The 23,246-nt window shown below is 34.4% G+C and overlaps 1 protein-coding gene across 1 annotated transcript in view; it reads left to right on the forward strand.

Moving 5' to 3' along the window:
* The window catches only part of LOC127688892 (zinc-regulated GTPase metalloprotein activator 1), a 46,819-nt gene that overhangs the window by 8,360 nt on the left and 15,213 nt on the right, over window positions 1-23,246 (forward strand). The window contains exons 4-10 of the mRNA XM_052188005.1: window positions 639-730; window positions 6,181-6,240; window positions 7,381-7,418; window positions 12,493-12,539; window positions 14,253-14,339; window positions 16,862-16,906; window positions 22,609-22,665. Of these exons, the coding sequence (XP_052043965.1) occupies window positions 639-730; window positions 6,181-6,240; window positions 7,381-7,418; window positions 12,493-12,539; window positions 14,253-14,339; window positions 16,862-16,906; window positions 22,609-22,665 (426 nt within the window). The remainder of the gene's footprint in view (window positions 1-638; window positions 731-6,180; window positions 6,241-7,380; window positions 7,419-12,492; window positions 12,540-14,252; window positions 14,340-16,861; window positions 16,907-22,608; window positions 22,666-23,246) is intronic.

Here is a 23,246-nt window from a genome sequence, read left to right on the forward strand (position 1 = left end):
TGAGTTAGAGGCCAGCCTGGTCTACAGAATGAGTTCCAGGACAGCCAGAGCTATACAGAGAAACCCTGTCTCAAAAAAACCAAATCCAAAAAACCAAAAAAATAATAATTGTAATAAAAATAAAAATAAATAAAAAATAGGTAATAAAAGCCTGTAGTGCCAGCATTTGGGAGTTGGAAGCAAGAGATTGACAGTTCTAGGCCAGACTGAGTTGCATAGTTAGATGCTGTCTTTTTTAAAAAAAATTACTTTGTATCCTAATTCAGACCAGAGTTAAATGGTATGCAGTGACATTCCTTTAATTTCAATTTAATCAATTTCCTTATTGAACTACTCTAGATAATAAATTTTATTATTATTTACACTGATTTTCTTTTATAAAGCTGTAAAATAAATACTGACTTGTTAGATGACATATTTTGCTTTTTGTCTTAATCAAGTATTAACTTATTACATAACATTTCTGTCTGTATTTGTACCTATTTTCTTTTTGTTAAATATTGGACATTTCAATAGAATTTAAATTTGTATGTACTTGAAAATATTTTTGTACTGTATTGTTGACACCTTTTAAAATTGTTTTTAGATTTAAAAATGCTCAGGTAATCAGTGATTGCTATGTTTTTGGTATTTTCCAGGGACAGTGGCCTTAGAGCTATAGAGAATCTGATGCAGAAGAAGGGCAGATTTGATTACATACTCTTAGAGACCACGGGGCTGGCAGATCCTGGTAAGAAATGATGTTAGTAGGCACCAACAGATACTTCTTTGAGACCTTAGAGAACTATTTGAAATAGTTTTTTTTTTTTTTGCATATGTTTTGTGTGGAGTGTATCCATGTATGTGTGCATGTTCAAATGTGTGTGAGCTCATATGCGAGCCTCTTCATGTAGAACTTGAGTTTGACACACCTTCAGTTGCTTCCTGCCTTTTATATTGCTGATGTAGGGTCTCTCAGTAAACTGAGCTTGTCACGTTGGCTGCTCAGGCTTGCTACCTTGTGCTAGCCTGTTTCCAGCTTCTCTTTATATACTTCACCATGATGGAATTACATGTGAACAGTTTTATGTGAACATTTTCCATCTAGTCTTGACATTTGTACAGCAAGTCCTTTACCTGTCGAGCTATTTCACCAGCCCTAAAACTTTACTCTGGATTTAATTTTTGTTGTTCAGAGGAAGAGAAATTCTAGCTTGCTTCACAGAAGAGTCATCAGTGTACTTCTTGAGACTTTTAAGCTGTTAATAGAATTTAAAGTTTTAACAACAACAACAACAAAAGTATTAGCAATTGATTTGGAGTTGTTGGTAGGAATAAGTTATGCTTTTTTTTTATAAAGATTTATTTTTGTATGTATGTATGTATGTATGTATGTATGTATGTATGTATGTGCATGTACCATATGTGTTCTGGCCCAAAGAAGCCAGAAGTGAGTGTTAAATCCTCTGGAACTGGAGTCATAGGTGGTCATGAGGTGCCTGACAATGGGTGCTCTTGAGATGGAGTAGGGCAGCATTGGCCATCAAGAATTAGGCTCCAAGCTGGGCAGTGGTGACCTTTAATCCCAGCACTTGGCAGAGGCAGGCGGATTTCTGAGTTTGAGGGCAGCCAGGTCTATAGAGTGAGTTGCAGGACAGCCAGGGCTACACAGAGAAACCCTGCCTAGAAAAACCAAAAAAAATGAATTATGCTCCATGGGGCTGGAGAGAGGGCTTAGCAATTAAGAGCACTGGCTATTCTTCCAGAGGACACAGGTTCAGACCCAGAACTCACATGGCAGCTCATAACCAACTGTAACTACAGTTTTAGGGGATTTAGTGTCCTCTTCTGGTCTCTTTGAGCCCCGAGGATATTTGTAGTACAGATATGTTTGTATGCAATACACCCATAAACATAAAAAATAATTAGGTCCCAAATGTTTGCATAATGTATTAAAATTCACTAGAGTTGGTCCCAAATAATTGAGGTCTAGTAAAAATGTGGAAACTTGGTTTTATTTTTTGCCATTTTTTTTAAAGCTTTATTTAAGAACATTTTCATTTGAAATTATTCTGTTCTAGTACGAATGAGACCAGCTTTCCATAATGAGTTTTATTCTGGTCTTTTAACTAGTCTAATTTTTTTTAAAAAATTATATTAATTTGTTTATATATTTATTTATAGGGGAAGTTGGCTAGAGGGGATGAGGGAGGATGAGGAAGATAGAAAATGAATGAATATAAGTAAATGAGAATGAATATGAATTTGTATGCTGTTAAGTGTGCAGTTGAGAGGACAGCCTATAGGAAGTCAGCTCTCTTTCTCCACTGTGCTGGACGGCTCTCTTTGTCTACCATGTGGGTTCTGGAACTTGAACTAAAGCTGTCAGGTTTGGCAGTGTTTGGCTCCCTTGCCTGCTCGGCCATCTCACTGGCTTCTAATTTTCTTTTTACTGTTTTTGAGTACCTTGCACATGCCAGGTATGTGCTCTGTACTAAGCTATGCCCTATGCCCTATGCCCTATGCCCTATGCCCTATGCCCTATGCCCTTCGCCCTGTTTTAATGGTTCTGGTTTATCATTTGCAGCTACATTTACTCTGATGAACCTTCATTTTCTTTATGCCAGTAATCCCCCTCATGCTTGTTTGTCTGTTCATTATTGTAAATTAATTTATTGGTTAAGCAATGATGCTATTAAATTGATTCCAAAGTGCTACAAAGCTTCTTTTTATATTAGTCTACTCTTTCCTTGTGTTCAAGCTTGGTTTTGTATTGTATTGCTTTCAAGTTCTTTGCTATAAAGAGCTACCTCAAAATTTCATTTGATGCCTTAAGATTATGTTTCCTTGAAGAGTGAATCCCTTGCCATTTGTCTGTCCTATTAAATTCCTCCATTCCTTTCCCTTCCTGACATTTATCTATTTGTTTTCCTCTTCTGTAATCACATATATGCATTTTGGTGTGGGAAGGTCAGAGGACTTTCCTTTACCTGTGTGCATTGATGGGGAATTCCTCTTAGTAGCTTCAGTATCTTACCCAAACATGTTTTCTTGAGCATGTTTGAAAGCTGGATATTAGTGGGACACGTGAAGGGGGAAGCTATGGAAATTGGTGACCGGACAGACAGATGAGATAAAATGGCTATTAATTACTGCCCTCCCATCCCTAGAATGGCTGTCTTGGGTGTGCCATTCACCTAGTAGTAGTACATGGTCAATTCTTGCTGCCGTGGGCAAGCATTAGACCTCAGAACTCTCATTCCTTTTGCTCTCAGTCCTGCAAAGCAAATTCTCCCAACTATAGAAGTGATTAAAAAAAATTATCCTTGAAATCTTTGTTGTTATCATTTACTTTTTCCCTTTATTGCTTTCCAGTTAGTTCTGTATTTTGCCTTTTGAGGAGTTGGTTCTGTTAAAGTAGTAGGATTTTGTAAACTATTTTTGTGCATCCTCTTTTTGGGGGTAGGAATTGAGTTAGGGAAAGACCACAGTAACTCACTGTCTTCTCATTCTGTTGCTGTGAGGAGACACTTTGACCACAGCTACTCTTATAAAGGAAAGCACATAACTGGGGCTTGGTCATTTTCAGAGGTTTAGTCCATTATCCTCACGCGGGGAGCATGGCAGCACATGGGCGGATATGGTAGTTGAGGGTTATACACCTGGCTCCAAAAGCAGCCAGAAGGATCTAGAGCTTGAGCTTTTGAAACCCCAAAGGTTTTTGAAACCCCTGTGACATACTCTTCCAACAAGGCCACACTTACTCCAACAAAACTACACCTCCGGATTCCTGTTAAGTAACCCACTCCCTAATGACCAATCATTCAAATATAATGAGTCTGTGAGGGCCATTCTTACTCAAACCACCACAGTCCCATAGAAACTTTGTTTCTAACTCTATTACTCTTCTAAATTTATGATTAGGAAACTGATCTTTTCTTATTATTTGGTTCTAATTAGATTTTGACATGTAAATTTTTAAATTTTTGCTTAATTGGGTTTTGAATAAGGGAGATTCTATATGTAATTCAGAATTTCTCAGGATTGACACAAATAATATTTTAGATTGTCCAGTTATCTTCTGTGAGAGGTATGTCTTAGGGTTTTATTGCTGTGAACAGACACTATTACCAAGGCAACTCCTATCAGATCAACTTTATTTATTTATTTATTTATTTATTTATTTACTTATTTATTTATTTGTTTGTTTATTTATTCGAGACAGGGTTTCTCTGTGTAGTCACGGCTGTCCTGGAACTCACTCTGTAGACCAGGCTGACCTTTGAACTCAGAAATCCACCTGCCTCTGCCTCCCAAGTGCTGGGATTAAAGGCATGCCCCACCACTGCCTGGCTCAGGACATTTATTTGGGGCTGGCTTACAGGTTCAGTCCATTATCATCAAGGTGGGAACATGGCAGCATCTAGGCATGCATGGTGCAGGAGGAGCTAAGAGTTCTACATCTTCATCTGAAGGCTGCTAGCAGAATACTGAGGTCCAGGCAGCTGGGGGGGGGGGGAGGGTGGTCTTAAAGCCCATGCCCACAGTGACACACCTACTCCAACAAGGCCACACCTACTCCAACGGGGCCACACCTTCTAATTGTGCCACTCCCTGGGCCAAGTGTATACAAACCATTACAGGGTGCTATCTTGAGCATTATAGAGTGTTTAACAGCAACCCTAGCTTCTACATACTAAATTCCAGTAGCATATTTCTAGAAGCAACTGACATTATCTTCAGACGTTACCTAATACTCCTTGGGGAGAAGAATCTCATACTCCATACCATCATCTCTGTTACTTCTAAGCACAGACAGATGGTTCTTGTGTGTCCTGTAAGGATTGTATTACATGGAAATGATGTTTAGAATAAAGACTGTAATACAAATTTACAATTCATCTTGGTAAGAATTAAGACTTAAAGCCATTTACTTGAATGAACAGCAATGAGGTTTTAAAGTTATAAAACTTATGATGTTAACACACACCTATGCATTTGGCTAAGTGAAGAAATTAATAATTTTTTGTATCAGTGTTTATTGTCATAATGCAGTAGATTTATTCTTTTCTCCTTTATCAATTAAAACCATGTTTTTAACTAAAAAAGTGGAAATAATTCTTATTGGCAATTCAGTTGTTTCTCACTTAGGAGATTGACACTCTCCAGTTCTTAGCTAAATAATTGTCATGGTAAAGTAATTTTCTTGAAGAAGACAGACATTGATTCTGCTCCTGTTACTCACAAATCCTATTTCAGTCAAATTGGAAAACTATTAAGTTTTTGGGGAAAAAAATCAATAGGTATCAGGAAACCATTAGATCTTGTGGCCCTTGCTATATCTTGCATGAGTAATCACTGTAAACAGCTGACAGGTGTTTCACTGTTGACACAGAGTGATGCTTAGGGGGACCACATCTTGTCAGAGTAGGCAGACAGCTTTAGACAGTGCAATGAGTTCAGTTCTCCTCGTTTGCCCCTGTGTTCATTCTTCTAGACAGCACCATCACTAACTGGGATGGTAATGCTTGGAAAAATCAAATACTTTCCCTTGCTGTCAGTTTCCTTTTTCTGTATTGTAGCACACTAATCAGAATGTGTGGTTTTGTGTTAAACCAGTTCCTGTCAAAAATAAGTTTTAATTTTTCTCTTAGAAATTATTTTCTAAGAATAATGTTATATTCAGCACTAAGTAAATATATGATGATGAATGATTACCACCAGAGAACTTGTAATTTTTCTTGTTCTTTTTCTTTTATAAAGATTTCAAGTGAAATTTATTGTGACTTTTGGGAAATCACTTTTATAAGTGATTTTTGGAGTTAATGTATTTTATTTACTTTTCCTTGGGAAGGATTTATTATTTGTGAACTATACGATAATCATATTCAGGATGTGAGGAAAAAGAAACATCCTGTGTATACTCAGCTATTGTGCCTAAATTGTTGCACAGTATTGATGACTAAATTCTTTTGGCATTAATAAGAACATTATGTTTGAATGTGAGAGTTTACTGTTTAGAAACGGGGAGAGGAGAGGAGTGGGATAACTACAGATCTTGAAACGTCTTCTTGCTGCAGTTCCCGTGAGAAGACTGAAGCAGAGGTCTAGCTTGTGTGTGTTTAACAGCAATTATTGAAAATTAAGACAATTTGAAGAAATACTGTATTTGATGAATATTATTACATTATGTATTTTCAGGTGCAGTGGCTTCTATGTTTTGGGTTGATGCTGAGTTAGGGAGTGATATTTATCTTGATGGTAAGTTTAAAGTAATATTTTATGGTTGGGCTTATTTTGTTTATATTGCAGTTTAATTTGTTCTTTTCAAATTGTTTAGTTTTTGACGAATCAAGTTTTGTTCATAGGGATTCTAAAGTCCGAGAAAGCAATAATACCAGGTGGTTAGCTATTGATGTTATCTCTGATTCAGGACTTCTACTGAGGCTTTCCTTTCAAACTATTCCACAGACGGCCTGTGTCCCCAGGGTGTGCTCAGTATAATGCCAGAGCTTTGTAGGTAGTCAGGAAGGCAGTGGGAAGAATGATCTTTCATCCCCTGCTTTCAGTTTTCCTTGAAAAAAGAATTAAGAATGCTTCTAAACACACATGTGCTACTTAGCTCTTGTCAGTCTGTATAAATTTATAAGCTTGATCTTACTTTCTTAGTGTGGCAACTCTATTCACTTTCTCCTGTTGTCTCTCTTTTTAAACCAATCATGTAGACTATAGGATAAGAATCATTGAAGCTGTGTTTCATGGAGAAGTAATATATATAGCATGTAGCTTGTTGAATTTCATAGACATCATCAGATTCTGCTGTTATTTTTAAAAACGATTTGACCTATATTCCAAAATTGCTGAGCTAATTGATCCTTTAAGAACTTAGGTACTTGCTCTGATGCTTTGTTTTTGTGAGCTAGGTATGGGATATGTATATGCTTTGTTATGTGGCAGAGGGTAGGAGTATACTATTCTAGGATGGCTCAGATTCATTAAACAATTTATTTAGAAAAGCTTCATTTTGACTGTGAAAAAAAAATAACCTACCTTGTATAGAGTTTTTCTTACTTTGTATTATGGAATTTGTCTTAGTTTGGATTTGAAACACTAAAGAATTTTTATTTTATTATTGACTTAATTTAAAATTTTTATTTTATAAGTTTTCTAGTTTCTTAGAAACAGAGCTAGTCATTTAGTATATATTTGAAACATAATTGCTTATTCCTGAGGTTGAGTTAAAGTGCCACAGAGAAAAAAAAATATGGTATTTATATGGTAAATATATGGTAAAAATTTTATGGTATAGGATTTGTGAACTAAAATATGTTTTAATTTTTCAAGTGTAGTTGCATAATACTGATAACTTTAAAAATGACTATTATGTTTATTTCTTTATAGGTATTATAACGGTTGTAGATTCAAAATATGGATTAAAAGTAAGTTGAGCAAATATAACTTGCTAATTGTCAAAGAGTAGGAATGAGGGGTTGGTTGTTATTGTTTCCTGTTTTTTTAAGAAAAATCTTTTTCTTAAATGCACTTTTTCAAGATGCACTTTGTGCCATCATCATTATTATTATTATTATTATTATTATTATGTGCTTTTAAACTTAGTATTTATTTTAGTCTGGTTGAGTGTTGTGTTAAAAATTGGAGTTACTATGGTATTTTATAAGGTTACTTAGTCAGGATAAAGTTTGGATATGTGTTATTCTCACTAGAATCCATTCCCGTTATTGGATTTTATAGAAAAAAACAGCCTAATAAAATATATAAAATCTTAGTTTGTTATAAACTGTTAGGAAACACAAATTGTACATTAGTTTTTCTTAAAACAAAATATTGATTTATTTAATCTTGAAGAAATAAAAATTAGTGCTTATAAGAAGAAACTGTTAAATGATACTCTTCTGTGAATACTTTTGCTAACTGCTGAGGTCTTTAAGGTTTGTCTTTGTTTATAAAATGAACTAAGATCTCAACAGCTTATTGCTACATAAAATAAAATAGCATTTTCCAGGTTTTCAAGTGAACTGAGAAAATTTTTAAAGAAACAAATGTTGCAAAAGGCTTTGGAGAGTAAGCTTGCCTCTGTCCTAGCGTCAGCCTCAAGCTCACTACCTATCTGGGCATATGAATTGGGAATAAACTCATAATTTCATAGAGGCTGGGTAACACATACACCTTTGTCTCAGAAATTGAGAGGTAGAGACAGGCAGATATCATTGAGTCCGAGGACAGCTTGATCTACATAGTGAATTCTAGGCCTGCTAGTCTGTATAGTAAGAACCTGTTTCAGAAAACAAACAAAATTTCTAGGGAGTATAAACTCAGTGTTTAAAGTTAGTTTAATATTTTACCCCTTGATGTATCTAAAGTTTAATTTTTATGTTGGGTTTTCTTCCAAATCTTTCATGAAATTATGTTTTAGGAAAATTTATCAGGTCTGTCTAAATGCCTATCAGTCTACTTTCCTGCCCCTCCTGCCCCTACTCTTAGTACCCTAATTTAAGATATTTGAATCCTGTTCTAGAGTTTAGAATTTAAGTTTATTAATAGACTACGGATAAAAGGAAGATTGCAAATATTACAGTTTTGGCCAGAACAATTCTAATGGCCGTGTGTGTGTTCGTGTTTGAAGGGTCTACTGTTTAGCTCATGCAGTCTTAATCTTGGTATGGAATCCAGGCTATCCTCAAACTCATATTCCTCCTGCTTAGATCTGTATGCTGGGATTTCAACTGAGGGTCACCACACCTTGTTTAATGAGTTTTCCTTTTAAAGATAAGTTCTAAGTCCTTTAACGACTGTTTTCAAAACATTTTAAAAAATGTGAATGGAGATAGTAAAAAGAAAGCACCAGAAAATTTTAAATTCTATGTTTTGAACATTTTTTTAGGCATGTTTGAATTAATTTCCTCTATAAGTTGATTCACAAATTTGGGGCACATAAGATAGCAGCTAGGACATTTTATTTACTTTTTTGTATACATTTAACATGTTATATCCAAAGTCAAGCTCTAGCATTTTATGTATATAGAAATTGTTTTATATCTATAGTTGGATATAGAGAGGAATTAAATAGAATCTTTTACTGGCATGATAAAGATCCCCAGAACAAAGCCATGTTCTGAATAATACAAATGTAGTATATGTTTAACCCCTTGCCACCTTGATAAAACCGCTTAAATTATTAAATCAATATACCTACACAAAACTGACATACTGTCAGGATAATGGAAACTTTAGATTTTCCAAGTCATATGTCAGATAAATAACTTTGCCTTTATATAAAGAATTTGCCAACTTGTCCAATTCCTCTGGTTGCAAAGCTTGACCTCAGTAGCTGCTTGTGATTCAAAGAATTCTGAGGCAGTACAAGTAATGACAGTTGGATAATGGGCAGCAATTTAAGGGTGTCATGCTTCACAGAGCCAGCCCATCACAAGTGAAGCTGAGAAATAGTACCCTGTGGCCAGCCAGCCAAATTGAAACCGAAGTGGTAATTGATATCATAGGCTATCACTCTAATGGGATTGTCACCCATTGATCTGAAATATTCATTTTTTAATCATGGCCAAAGAATTGGACAACTTAAAATGACAGCTCTCTATTCTCAAGGCTTGACATCTAGGCACTGACATTGTTCTTTTTAGTTCTACAAATGTGACAGCATTTAATGCAATAGAATCAGTGAATGAAGTTTACACATAAAAGGTCAAGTAAGAGGTTTCTTTTTGAGTCTTCTGTTGTATTGCACAAGAGGTTGAAACAATTCAGTCAGAAAACAGTTTGGGTTGGAAAAGGCCAGGAAAATAAATAGATTGACATTATGCAATATTTTTTTTTCAAAGCTGAAACCACAGTCTTTGTAAAGAACAAAAACAAAACAGAAAAAAAAATCCATGCTGTTATTTCTCCCCTTTTCCTTTGTCTGATATCTGACATCTTTGACATTGGATTTGTTTCTACTGTGGTCAGCACAGTTCTTTCTCAGATAATGACATTTTAGACCATCTTAATTTATTTCCTTTGGTCTTGCTTTTTTTTCTTTATTTCTGCAGGAAAGCACTCCTGGAGCTCTTCTAGAAGTTGTGACTATAGTAATAATTTATTTTGAATCATTTCTTTGAGTTCCTCAGCTTTGTTGAGTCATTAACTCACAAATAAAAATTGTATAGGTTTAAGGCATACAATTTACTACCCTGATCTGTGTATATGTTGTGAAAACATTGTCGAACAATCAAGTGTTAACCTTGTCCACCCACTGACATAGTTACTAATTTTTGCTAGCTTAGAGGTGCGATAACTGCAAATTTCTATTATTCCATCTCATAATCCTAATTTTAGTTGCCATGCTGAATTACCTTTTCAGAATAAATTCCCAGAATTTATTCCTCCTGAGAAACTAGGACTTGTGTTCATTGGCCATCACCTCACCTCTTTTGTTGTTCCTGCTGTTGTTGTAGGTCACTCTGAGTTTGAACCTTTACTTTTTGAATATGTTGGTTTGTTGGGTTCATTAGAACCAAAATTATTATTGCCAGTTTTGAAATATAAAGAAAAGCCACTGCCTCTAGCAGAGATGAGGAATTCTTTAGAGATTGGTATCTTTTTTAAAATTTTATAAAACTTCTAAATTGTATGCCTGTATATGTAGATTATAACATCAGTATTTAAATTTTTGTTCTTATTTTATAAATTGAAGTCTGACTTATGACCAAATAGCCTTTGAGTGTCAAACAAAGTTTTGGTCTTTTTGCTAAGCTTGACTTGGGAAGTAGGAATTTTGTAAGGAAAATGTAGTGCTGATACTCAGAAAAATAAGTGTTAGTATACATTTATTACTTTTTATTTTTAGAAAGCTTTCATCTGTGCATAGGCAAGGCTTTATCTCTTCTATAATTGTCACATGTATTTGTAATCAAGTTGTATACATTGGCAGACTTTTATTTTGGGAGGTTTTAAGTTATTTTGTATTTAATATTTCCTGTGTCTAAAGGTAATCAAGTCTTGGTCTGTGCCATTTAGCCCTAATGAAATTTTATCTTGAATAAATGTCTCAAACCTTTGTTAAGTTGCTTTGTGACTCTTCCAAGAATTTTTTATTACATTTAAGAAAAAATTTAAAGTAATTTTAGTATCTTTTTTGCATGTTACAAAGTACCATCAGATATATCAGTTGATATGCATACAGATGAAGCTTCCAGTTGAGCATCTTGAAAAATATTTGTTTTAAAGAATGTTGAATAGGATCATGCAGAGGCAGATGTATCATTGTTTTAGTAGATAGACTGCTCAGTGGAAGGAGATGTGTTACCCCATGTTGGATAGCTTTTTTTTTTTTTTTTCAAATTTAACAGAAACCCTGTGTTTATGTGAACAAATGGGAGTGTTAGCTACAAGTCATTCATGGGCTGTCCCAGGGCTGCGGATAGCTTTAGTCTCTTAAGTGCAGAGTATAGCATGCTGAGTGGACTGTTAATAGTAAGAAGCTACGAATAATTAGGAAAGAATGAATATTAATTCTGGTCTTTTTGGCGTGGAATAAGTTATTGATACATTGCACTCTGTTCTGTGAGCTGTGTGACTGGGAAGTGAGTATGCGGTTGAATTTATAAAAATTGTATTAAAAAATGAAATGGCTATGTCACGATTATAACTTTGGATCTGTCATACCTAAATAGTATTTGCTAAACTTTTAGAAGGAAAAAAACATGCCTCTATAACCTTAACTAAGTCTGTTAAATAATCATCAGTGTGTCTTCAGTTCTAAGCTATGATAGTTACCTCCCCGTGAATTGTGAAACTAGTGTGACAAATGTGATAGAACTTATAGGTGATTCTACATATTCTCTTATTCAATAATTAAGTAGTATTCTCTGTAAAACTGGTTGTACATGACATAAAAAGCTTTAAAAAAGATCTTAAATAGTGTTCACTTTACTTCTATTAAGCATGCTTTTAGTAAAAGATAGTCTGGTGGTGGTGTGTAAAAGTACAATATTCTGTGATGGGTAAAGGCAGTATAGGTATGTGCTACTTCTCATTGTCATATGCCCAAATGAGTTAAAACATTACAAAAATTAAATAATTTATGAAATTCCATTAAAATGTGAAGTGTTGATATAATCTAGTTGTTTATAGTCCTCAGTAGCTAGCTTTTTCGTGTAATAGGGAGTTTCTGTTGAGAGTCATATGGTTGAAAACATGAATTTGCAAAAGACAACCTCTGTTAACCCTTCTATGATAGCATAGATGACTTCAGGATATAAATAGTATTCAGAGAGGGGCTGCTTTCAGAGGTAAAAAGTACCTCATTGCCTTCTAAGTCAATTATATATAATAACTAACTAAACCAAAAGTCTTCTGTAAATCTGTATGTATTTAGTAATGGGACTTGAAGTCTCATTAAGACAAGAAAGGTAGCTTTAAAATAAAATCCTTTGTGTTGATGTTAGATTTTTGTGTTGTATTATAGTAATTTTTTTAAAATTTTGTTTTGTTCAGCATTTAACTGAAGAAAAACCTGATGGCCTTGTCAATGAAGCTACTAGGTATTCATATTTAAAGTTTTTATTAATTGCCAACCAACTAGAAAATAGAAGACAAGTAACCTAAAAACAAAAGAAAAAAGAAAGAATGATAGTAAAGGCAACTTTGTTTCCTTCTCCTTCCTCACATAATTGCTGTCTACCCATCATGGACGCATGGCCACCATTTTATGTCAGCCATTTACATTGTGGGATAAAAATGAATGGTGGATCTAGGACTTAACTGACTTTTATGAATTTCGAAGAGGTTAATATTTAGAAGCGTTTTATTCTCATGCCCCTTTGGAATTGAAGATAGTTAATTTGTTCCCTTAAAAATTGCCTCACTGTTACTTGGTACAGAAGAACAAATACTGAAATACTTTTGACTTGGTACTTAAAACAGTTTAAGTATTTTTAAGTTCTTTTTTGTTTTATTTGTAGACTTTATAAGTATTTAAAGTACTTTGTTTACCCTAGGTGTATTTTTACTAATGGGATGAAGGTTTTGAAATCAAATATGCTTCTGGGCTTAAGAGTGAGGCTTCTTGGGATACAAAATAAAGACCGAAGACAAATGATTCTTTGTTATCTTGAGGTTGATTGAATTCAATTTATTGTTGAACATATTGAATTCTTCTGTAGTCCTTCCTAAATGTTGTGTTATTGTACAATTGTGATTTAAGTTAACATGAATTTAAGTATGATTGAAACTTTTTCTCACCAAAATGGTTATTGTAGAAAATATACATAAAGCAAATAGAAAATACCAGAAAATGTAAAGTTCATGGAAGAATAAATAGATCTTTAATTTGGAAGATTTGGAGATGTGTGCATTCAGCCACATTTTATGTGGCATTTTAGCCACATAAGATTACTTACACAGAAGTAGGGTCGTGATATACATTCTCTAGGTTTTTTTTTTTTTCAATTTTGCTCATGTTTTTTAAATTTTATTTCTAATCCTGTAAAAGAACAGGATTAGAAAATAGTAGTCCTGTGGACTACTATTAGTCCACTAAATTAGAATTTCCTGAGGAATTGAGAAAAATAATGTTATGTTATATAGCATTTTGTCAGCTAAATTCTTTAACTGGGATTGCTCTGTATCTATTTTGCAACAATAAAACATATTCATGGGAAAAAAAAAAGCCAGGCAGTGGTAGTACCTGCCTTTAATCCCAGTACTTGGGAGGCAGAGGCAGGCGGATTTCCGAGTTCGAGGCCAGCCTAGTCTATAGAGTGAGTTCCAGGACAACCAGGGCTATACAGAGAAAAACAAGCAAAAAATACATATTCATAGTGATGAAGGTATCAATAGAAGATCTTGATGTATTTTTTGAAGTATAGTTTTTTAAAGCAAACTATTGTTAAATGAACTTTATATTTCTTTGCAAATTATGATAAATTTTATATTTTTTATCAACTAGTCTGTCCTTATTCCCATCACAGTAGATACTTTTATGCTTTTCTTTAACACATACACACATATACATGAACTGAAAAATAGTCTCTGATCTAAAACTCTAGAGACTTATCTATATAGGATCAATAAATAATACTTTTTGGATGAGCTTATAAAAGTCATGTATGGAATTCTTCTCTAGAGTGAGTAGCTTGGGAGTAAACTGAACCCAAGCTAGTTATTAACTGAAATGTTGACTTAAATATATTGTTTCTGTGGTTTTGTGAGGTCTTAACATTTTTCTTCTGACACTATGTTCTTTGCTCTTTTAGGCAAGTTGCTTTGGCAGACATGATTCTCATCAATAAGACAGACTTGGTTTCAGAAGATGAGCTAAACAAATTAAAAACAACTATCAGGTATAGTACACTTGACTATTGTAATTTAAAAGCTAGAAGAAAGAATATTTGGTGTTTTTACCATTAGGAGACGATAAATTTGGAGGAACTAGGGCTGCTTACTGAAGTGTAATAGTCTGTACATACTTAAATGTCACATGGCCCCCATTATTATATATAGCTCTTATATGCCAATTAAAAATAAGCCTATTTTCAATTTTAATGTACAGTGGAAATTATAAGTATGTTAAATGCCTTCAAATCTAAATTTTAATATGCAAAATATTTTAAACCATGACTATTCCTCTATAGGAATATAAAATAAGGTTTAATGTTGACTTGCTTAAAGGATCATAAAGGAGTCACATATATTGTTCTTGGCTAATTGACTGTTAAATAAGTAGAAATATACAAAATAATTCACCAGCTCTTGCAAAACATAATTCAGAATTTTTCGGCTGATATTCTGGGTCTACTGACTCTCATTATGAGTTTCTATTTCCTGTCCGTCCTTTGACTCTTTTTCTAAGGACTAGCCTCCTTAACCTCCCTAAGACAGCTAATTTACTTCTTCAGATGTGTGTCTTACCAGCTCCCAACTACTGTTTTCTCACTTACCAGTTTCTGAGTCTAGCCCTTCTTTATAATATATAATATCATGAATTTTCATCTGCAGATCCTATTTTTTCTTTTCTTCCCATTCCTTAATGAAATCTTGCTCATGCTGTATCACTTCTTGATTTTAATGGTTTCCTTAGTTATCAGCTGTCCTTTGTCTTTGCTTTGTCTTCATTGCCTATGTATGAGGGTAATCAAAGTAGACTAATATGAATGATCCTATGTTATTAATAAATAATCAAGTGGTCATTTTGCTAGCTGTTTTGGAGATTCCCATTCCTTTTGAAGCCAAAGGTGAACTTTTCAAATGAGAGTAAAGTCCAGAGATTGTGTTTTGAATTATTTTGTAAGTCTTAAACTATGCAATGCCATATATTTCAGTAGCTTTTCTTTCTTTCTTTTTTTCAAGACAGCGTTTCTCAGTGTAGCCCTGGCTATCCTGGAACTCACTCTGTAGACCAGGCTGGCCTCAGAAATCCTCCTACCTCTGCCTCCAAAGTGCTGGGATTAAAGGCATGCGCCACCACCGTCCGGCTTCAGTAGCTCTTCTTATTGGTCACTTTTAGTGACTATAGGGCTTTTTATAATGGATTAGCATTATAATATTTAATATTATTTCTGTTGGCCTCACATATTGACTGTAGTACCACTAATATATGTAGTATATGGTATAAAACAATCAAAAATTCATAACTCACTAAGTCTTTTCTAGTGATTATAATTACAAGAGAAAGTCATATTTATCCTTTATATTTTTCTCTTATTTCAGTAATAGTATCCTTAGATTTTGCTTCAAAAAGTACTTTCTCATATAGAAAGCAGATAATACTACATAGTGTTTAGAAATATGGGGGTTGAACTCTGCTTTGGTTGTAACTCTTGCTCTGTTTCTCCCTGTTCTGAGGGGGTTTATTTAAGCTTCTTGAATATCATCTTCAAAACAAGAATAAAACCTATTTCAAAAGTTTGCTTTAAGTACTCATGAGACCTGTGAAATTGCTGGAGCTTTGCAAAGTCCCTGACAGAGAGTGCTTCCTGAGCTATTACAATGGAGATTTGTTTCTTGGAGGAGAAAATTAAGACTTTTGTTGTTAGTAGTTAGTTAGTAGTCAGTTAGTCATCCGAAAATGAGACTTACCTCACAATTGTTGTACACAGAAAGAACCCATGAAAACATATTGAATCATTAGCACATATTTTGGACATGTATTTGTAAAGAACAGAGAATTAATAAAACCAAAACATATAGGTGTTAACGGTGTTTAAAGGGATTAAAGTATTTTTTTGTGGCATACAAAGGCAACCATTTTTTTTTTTTTTAATTTTGGTGTTTTGTGTTCAGCATTTCTACAATGTATGTATAAAATTTGGCTTTCTTGAAAAAGTTTTGAGTATACAAAAATATTAAGAAACTCTGCTTCTTATTAATCTTTTTTCTCTCTTCTTTGTGGCAATGCTGGGGTCAAATTTATTTGTTTTGTGCAAGCTAGTCAAGCCTATACCACTGAGCCAGATGCTATGTAAGGGCTGTACCACTGAGCCGCCATCTCCCTATCCTTTTCCTAAAGTGAAGGACCTCTTTCTTCTCTTTCCTTTTTTTGTAGTAACAAGTTTTCTTGAATGCACATAGATTGTGCCAGATTTGTGGTTTGAAGAGAAAGAATGCTAAGCCATTAACAAAACAACAAAACAACAAAACAAAAAAAAAACCAACAACAACAACAACAACAACAAAAAACCCCAGAACAAAACAAAAGGCAGGGTCAGGGAGAGACAGAAAAGAATAAATGCAAGTTGTTTTCCATTTTTACAAGTTATTTTACATTGTGTATATTTTACTTTTTGTTTGAGGAATAATTTTTGTGTGTTTTTTTTAAAAAAAAATAACCACTTTTTAAATTACTTTGTTTTGCTTTTTATTTCAGATCAATAAATGGACTGGGAAAAGTTATAGAAACTCAGAGATCAAGGTACTTTTTAAAATTACTGTTAGGAATGGAGGTATATATCAGTTGTGAGATTGTTGTCTAATGTGCACAAGGCCCTGAATTTGATTATTGTACTACATAAACTATATAATGCACATGTCTATACTCCCAGCACTTAGGGTATAGAGGCAGAGGCAGAAATTCAAGGTCATGCTTGACTATATAGAAAGTTCAAGAACAGCCTGGCCTACATGTGGTTGCGGGGAGGGAAGAAGAAAAGGAAAAAATTCTATTACTAATACCAACAACAAATAAATTAGCCTTTAGTTAAGGATAGACATTAAAAATCAGAAAGTACAGGCGTTGGTGGTGCATGCCTTAATCCCAGCACCTGGGAGGTAGAGGCAGGTGTATCTCTGAGTTTGAGCCTAGCCTAGTCTACAGAGCGAGTTTCAGGGTAGCCAGAAACCCTGTCTCGGAAAATAAGTAACTTAACTGTGCTATAACAAGGACATAGACCTAAATATTGTCTGAATGTTCTTTACAAATTAGTTTGCTATACTTAGTACCTTTATTAACATCTACACAACTATGATACATAAATCTGGAAAAGCACGTCAATTTAAGACCTTTAAATTGGTTTTTAATACTTTAAAACCTTATTTTTGCAAAAAAAAAAAAAGAAAGAAACTAATAAGAATACATGAAATTTGTATGTTTAAGGTTTTAATGCATGCATCCCTTTATATATTTTACATCTTTTATAGCTTCCTCTTACCTGTAGTTCTGTTGATAAAGATGTGCATAATCTTCTAAAATATTTGTATTGTCTTAAAAAACAACAACAAAAACCCTCTGTGAACTGTACTTTTGTAGATTGAACTGGTTTTGTTGTTGTTATTGTTGAATGGCATCATGATTTCAGAAGACTTCAATGTAGGGATATTTTGTTAAGTTCATGTTGGGGACAAGAATGGCTTAGTAGCCAATAGCTTCAGATTCACAGCTGGCAGCTTAGTGCCACCCAGTCTCTAGCTGAAAGAGTCTTCCATTGTCAACTGCAGAAGCTGTTTCAGCTGAGTGGGTTGTCTGCAATGGCAAAGATTAGAGGTGCTGACAGACGGCCAGAAGTGTGAGGCCGTAACAGCAGCAGCTGCTCTGAGCATGGACGCAGCTGGAGACTGAATTTGGTATGTGTTTGAGGAGCCACAGATGCCTTTAATGTGAGCCTGCTACAGGCACTATACAAGAAAATGTTCTCCCACATTTTCCAGTTCCATTGTAGAAACCTGAGAAGTCTAACACATACTCCAAGCCATTGCTCAGCCTTCATTCCTATCACAGTCTACATTTGTTTTCTCCCTGATTTTCTTTCTTTTATAAATGACAGACAGCTCCATAACTTAAATTAGCTTTTGAGAATCATATCTATCAGTAATTGTGGTTCTGTTGTGATAGCATGTATTTAGTTTATATTTTCTTTGTTTCCACTTTGAATTTATCTGTGTTATAACTAAAGTTCCCTCTTGATTAGCTTATATATTAATTTTATCATTTCAAACATTTGCTCTCTTTTAGGAATACTAATCATACTTCTTGCTTAAGGATAAGTGTGCAAGTGAAAAAAATCATTATCTTAAATATCTGCTGTTGGCAGTGGATCTGAGACTCTGAAATAACATGTCCTTGCTGGGAACTCAGAAGTTGAGTTAGAGACCTTTTCTATGAAAATCAGATATCTGTAGAAGTCTTATTATTGGGTCATGAGTCTTATATTAGGTATTTTCCCAAATTCCTAGAGACATACAAGCAACAACTTGGGCTTCTCAGTTTAGAAACTACAGATTTATTTCTTAGCAGAATAATGGGAATCATTTATTTTGAGCATTCTAGTCCCATTAGTATTTTAAAGTTGGCAAAGTGAACGTGCTCTAAGCAAAGGCTCTCCTTGACTTTGTAAAACAGGAAGAATCATGAGAGGTGTTGTCTTACTGGCAAGGTTGAATTGGAGTGACAGGCAATACCATTCTATAGGACTTTGTAGACATTGGAAGTAGGAGGGAAAGGTGGAAGGCATGCATTCGTATCTTTTATAGACTTCTTAAGATTTTAAAGATTCAAGTGAATTGAACAGAGGAAAATCAAAATACAGCTGATCAATATTAAGTTAACCATTGCAATTTTCCACTGGTTCTAGGCATTTCAGGGTAGGTTCAGGAATTAAACAACAGATAAGACACAAGTACTTTTAAGACACTGGATGGCTCAATCATTTTGGGGAAAACTGGCAAGTGAACAAGAAAAAAGTGACACCTTAAATATTATTAATATATCACAACAGAAAAGTTAATTGCTCAGCATTCTGTAAGAATAAGAAGCAGAAGAACGACCATTAGATTTTTCCTGATAAAGAATTGGGAAAATATAACTAGAAAAAATGATCATTTAACAACATAAGTAAGTGTCTTAAAATGCAGATAGGATCTTCTCATCTTTCTAGGGATGTATATGCAGAAATGTCACATTAGACCAGTGAGGGCAGATTCACACAGAAGAAACAAGAGTTTGATTGGAAGAAAGATGTCTCTACATTGTTCAGTTAGTGAAAGATACAACTAAGGCATAGTTTTAAGTAAAGTACCACAACTTTGCAAACCCAGCCTTAACACTTTCTGTGAAATGTTGAACATTGTACTTTGTAACCTAATGAATAAAGACAAAATGAGTTGTTTTTTTTTTTAAAGCAAAAAGAGAAAGAAAGATTTAAAGAAGAAAAACGATCATTGATTAGTCTTGAACAGTGAAGGGAAATTTTTCCCAGATGATTTGGCATACAGGTGCTTTTCCAGGATAGGTGTGCAGGTGAAGAAACTCTTCATTTAATATTTAGAGATAATATTTTAGAATGACTAGGACACATGGCTGTGTGTAGCTGAGAGAAAAGATGTGTTAGTCTTCACAAAGGATCATGAAAGCCATAATATATAGGATTTTTTCTGTAGGCAATAAGGAGTTACTAAAAGGTTAAAAAGCAGTGAGAGACTTGAGGGCTGGACTCACTGTGGGCTAGTCAGTCTCTGAAGTTCAGGGCATACAGGAAGGTTGGCAAGACTTGGGTGGAGTGGGATGAACATGGGTTTAGGAAGGGCAATGTATTTAGTTTTATAGTCACTTGAATTTTAGTTCCATTCAGAACAACATTTGGAAATTTAGTGCTAGAGTTTAGCACCAAGTTTTTGGAAATAACAGCAAGTGTGTAGACTAGGTGAGCCCTGTGGAGTAACTCATTGAATTTTAAAGGTGGCCATTAGGCAGTTTCCCTAAAGTAGTATCTGTAGGATGTATAAAACAGTAGGAGAAGAATGAACTTAATAAAGATTTTTTCTCCCTTGATTTATTTTCATATTTAATTTAAAATGGTAAGAGTCTTTTGATCTTATGGTTTGAATGTCTTAGAAAATATCTGGTATTTTTATTTCTGAAGGAAGATATTAAACAAACATACTCAATGCTATGAAAAGTTTTGTAGACATGTATTAAATGAGAATGGTCCTTCTTTTCCAAACCAGTGCTAGTTTGGGAAAAAGTTCATAAAAACTTCCTTGTGGAAGGAAGTTCATGCGGACCCTTGAGAATTTGGTGACTCTGTTGTTGGTGCTTTCCTTTTTAGAAGTACGGGGAGGATTTGCTACAATTTGGAGTTATCTCTAAATGGAAACATTTTCAAGGACAAACGCTGTCAGAGTGAGACAGTGGTGTATTTAGAAGGGTGTTTAGAATTGATACCTGCAGACTTCAGTCTATTCTGAAGTGAAGATGATAAATTCATGGTTTAAACTTGTACTTGTTTAACTGTTAAGGTGGGAAAGGAAGTATGCTTAATACTAGGATTTTGATCTCTTAGTGTAAATTGATACTCAGAAATTTCTTCACAGACCATTTGCTTCCTCACTTGTTTTCCTGGCTCAACACTTCTAGCATGCCCAGAATTTGAAGTGCTGATATAGTATATTAACATAGAATGTTGTGGTATTTGTTGTTTAATAAGATGGGAATTTGTCCGTCTATGCCAAGATAAGCGTTCATAATCTCGTAGAGTGCTATCCTAAGAGCGGCTGCCTGGGCGAGTAAGCAAGGCAGGCCTGGCTGGAGCGCTCTGAGCTAAACTTACAGTTGAATGCTTAGTCGGATGTCTTGAATGCGACAACTGTCTGACAAGACATTTGGAATGTCTGACAAGCTTTGGTCTGGTATTGAAATATAATTGTACCTTTGATCATAGTTTTGTTGTGTTCTTTTAAATATTTCCTTCATTTTAGTTTAATTATGAAGTCACAGTTCTCTGCTCTTTTGTGGGCTTATGTTAAAACTAAAAATCAGTCATTCGTTTTTGTAAATTTACCTCTATGTACTTAAACCATGAAGTATTGTGTGATTTTTAGTGATTTGAATTCCTGCATTCCTCATAGGGTTCAGTCCTTACTGATTTTCAGAGGAAGCATTTGGCATTTGGTCTGAGAGTGTTGTGACAGTAGAAGCTTAACTCTGCTTGTGTCCCCATCCTGAATGAGTAAAGTTAAATGTGATGTTCTAGAGGGAGTAATATTGATTCATACACTGGTTGTTTGACTCCTTTTGGTTTTATTTATATATTAAATTGGATTTTTTTTTTTTATGGCATTTAGGATTGATTCCAGAGCCTTACACATGCTTTGTCAAGGTGCTATATGCCCAGCCTCAGAATTCTAGGGTTGTTTTGTTTGTTTGTTTGTTTTCCTGAGACAAGGTCTAAGTATTTAGCTTGAGACCTATCCTGAAATTCATTATGTGACCAGGCTGGCCTAGACATCACAGAGATCCACCTGCCTCTGCCTCCCAAGTGTTGGGGTTAAGGTTTGTGCCACCACACTCAGCTGTAGAGTCCTAGCATTTTTATATTACCTTTTTGATCGTAGAGAAGGTATAAAAGAATTAGGAAAACCCCAGAGGCATTTGGACTTTGTGTAAACTGTTGTCTATTTGTTACTTCTTTTAGTGCATATTTGGGGTAATATGCAAAGTTTATTTAGATAATTTTTAACTCAAAAATATAGCATTTTAAAACTTATAGAGTTACTATTGAAGGACAATCAGAAGTGAAAAGGAACCTTTTTTTTTTTTAAGCAGTAACAAGTAAATTTTCTTTCCCTGATCCTTCCTATTCAGCTACATTTAGGAATTTAAGTAGAAATCTTTTACAGCATCTTTTTTCTTGCCTGTCATTTAATATATCACTCTAAATATAATATGCCGAATTAATCTTTTTTAAAAAGATTTATTTTATTTTGTGTATATGAGTGTTTTGCCTGCGTGTATGTATGTGTACCACATGTGTGTGTGCCCATTGTCCATGGAGGTCAGAAGAGGACATCAGATCTCCTGAAACTGGAGTTCCAGACAGCTGTAAGTCACCAAAAAGATGCTGAGAATCAAACCCCAGGCTGATTAATCTTGATGGTTATGTATTTTGATAAAAGAGCCTTAGAAATTTTTCTTTTTGAGACAGGATCTATATATAGCCCAGGCTGGCCTTAAACTTACTGTGTAGCCAAGGATGTCCTTGAGCTTCTGATGGATTTTTATCTACTCCTAAATGCTGAGATTATAGTCCTGTGCCACCATGCCTAATTTGAAATTGTATACTTGATTAATTGGATGTATTTCATTGAATTTTCAACTGTTTAAATGCATTTCCTTCCTTATAGAGTTCATCTCTCGAATATATTAGACCTTCATGCCTATGATATTCTCTCTGGAATAAGGTATGTTTTCAGTACTTTGCTCATTTTTAATGTAGTGTGTATTATTCCAGTTTCCCATTATTTAAGATGCAGTTTCTTTGGCATGCAAGTTAGCTCTTTTTTTATTTTCTAAAACATGCTTTTACCTTGCAGCCCAGGCTGACCTTTAAACTTATGCTCTTTTACCACAGCTTCCCAAGTACTGAGATTATAGGCATGGACTACTACACCTGGCTCACAAGACCATTCTAAGTATGATCTTGAAAGCTATGGTAACTGGTTGTTTGGAAATCAAAATGCATTTTTCTATAGAAATTGTAATGTAAATGACTAGTCTGGAAACTTATCAGGATCTCTGTGCCAACCATTATAATACTCTGAAAATAAAATAAAATTTGTAAACTATATAGAAAAATCTAACTGGCTTCTCTTACAGACAATTCCCTTTCTTTTTAGATTTCTGTCTTATTTTGGAGGTATCTTTATGTTAAGCTGTAGAAAAAATTATTCTTGGATATAAATGGTTTTTGTTGTTGTTTTGAGACAGGATTTTGCTATGTAGCTCTGGTTGGTCTGAAATATAGACTAGGCTGGCCTTGAAC

Source organism: Apodemus sylvaticus, chromosome 1 (genome assembly GCF_947179515.1).
Source record: "Apodemus sylvaticus chromosome 1, mApoSyl1.1, whole genome shotgun sequence".
Classification (NCBI taxonomy): Eukaryota; Metazoa; Chordata; class Mammalia; order Rodentia; family Muridae; genus Apodemus; species Apodemus sylvaticus.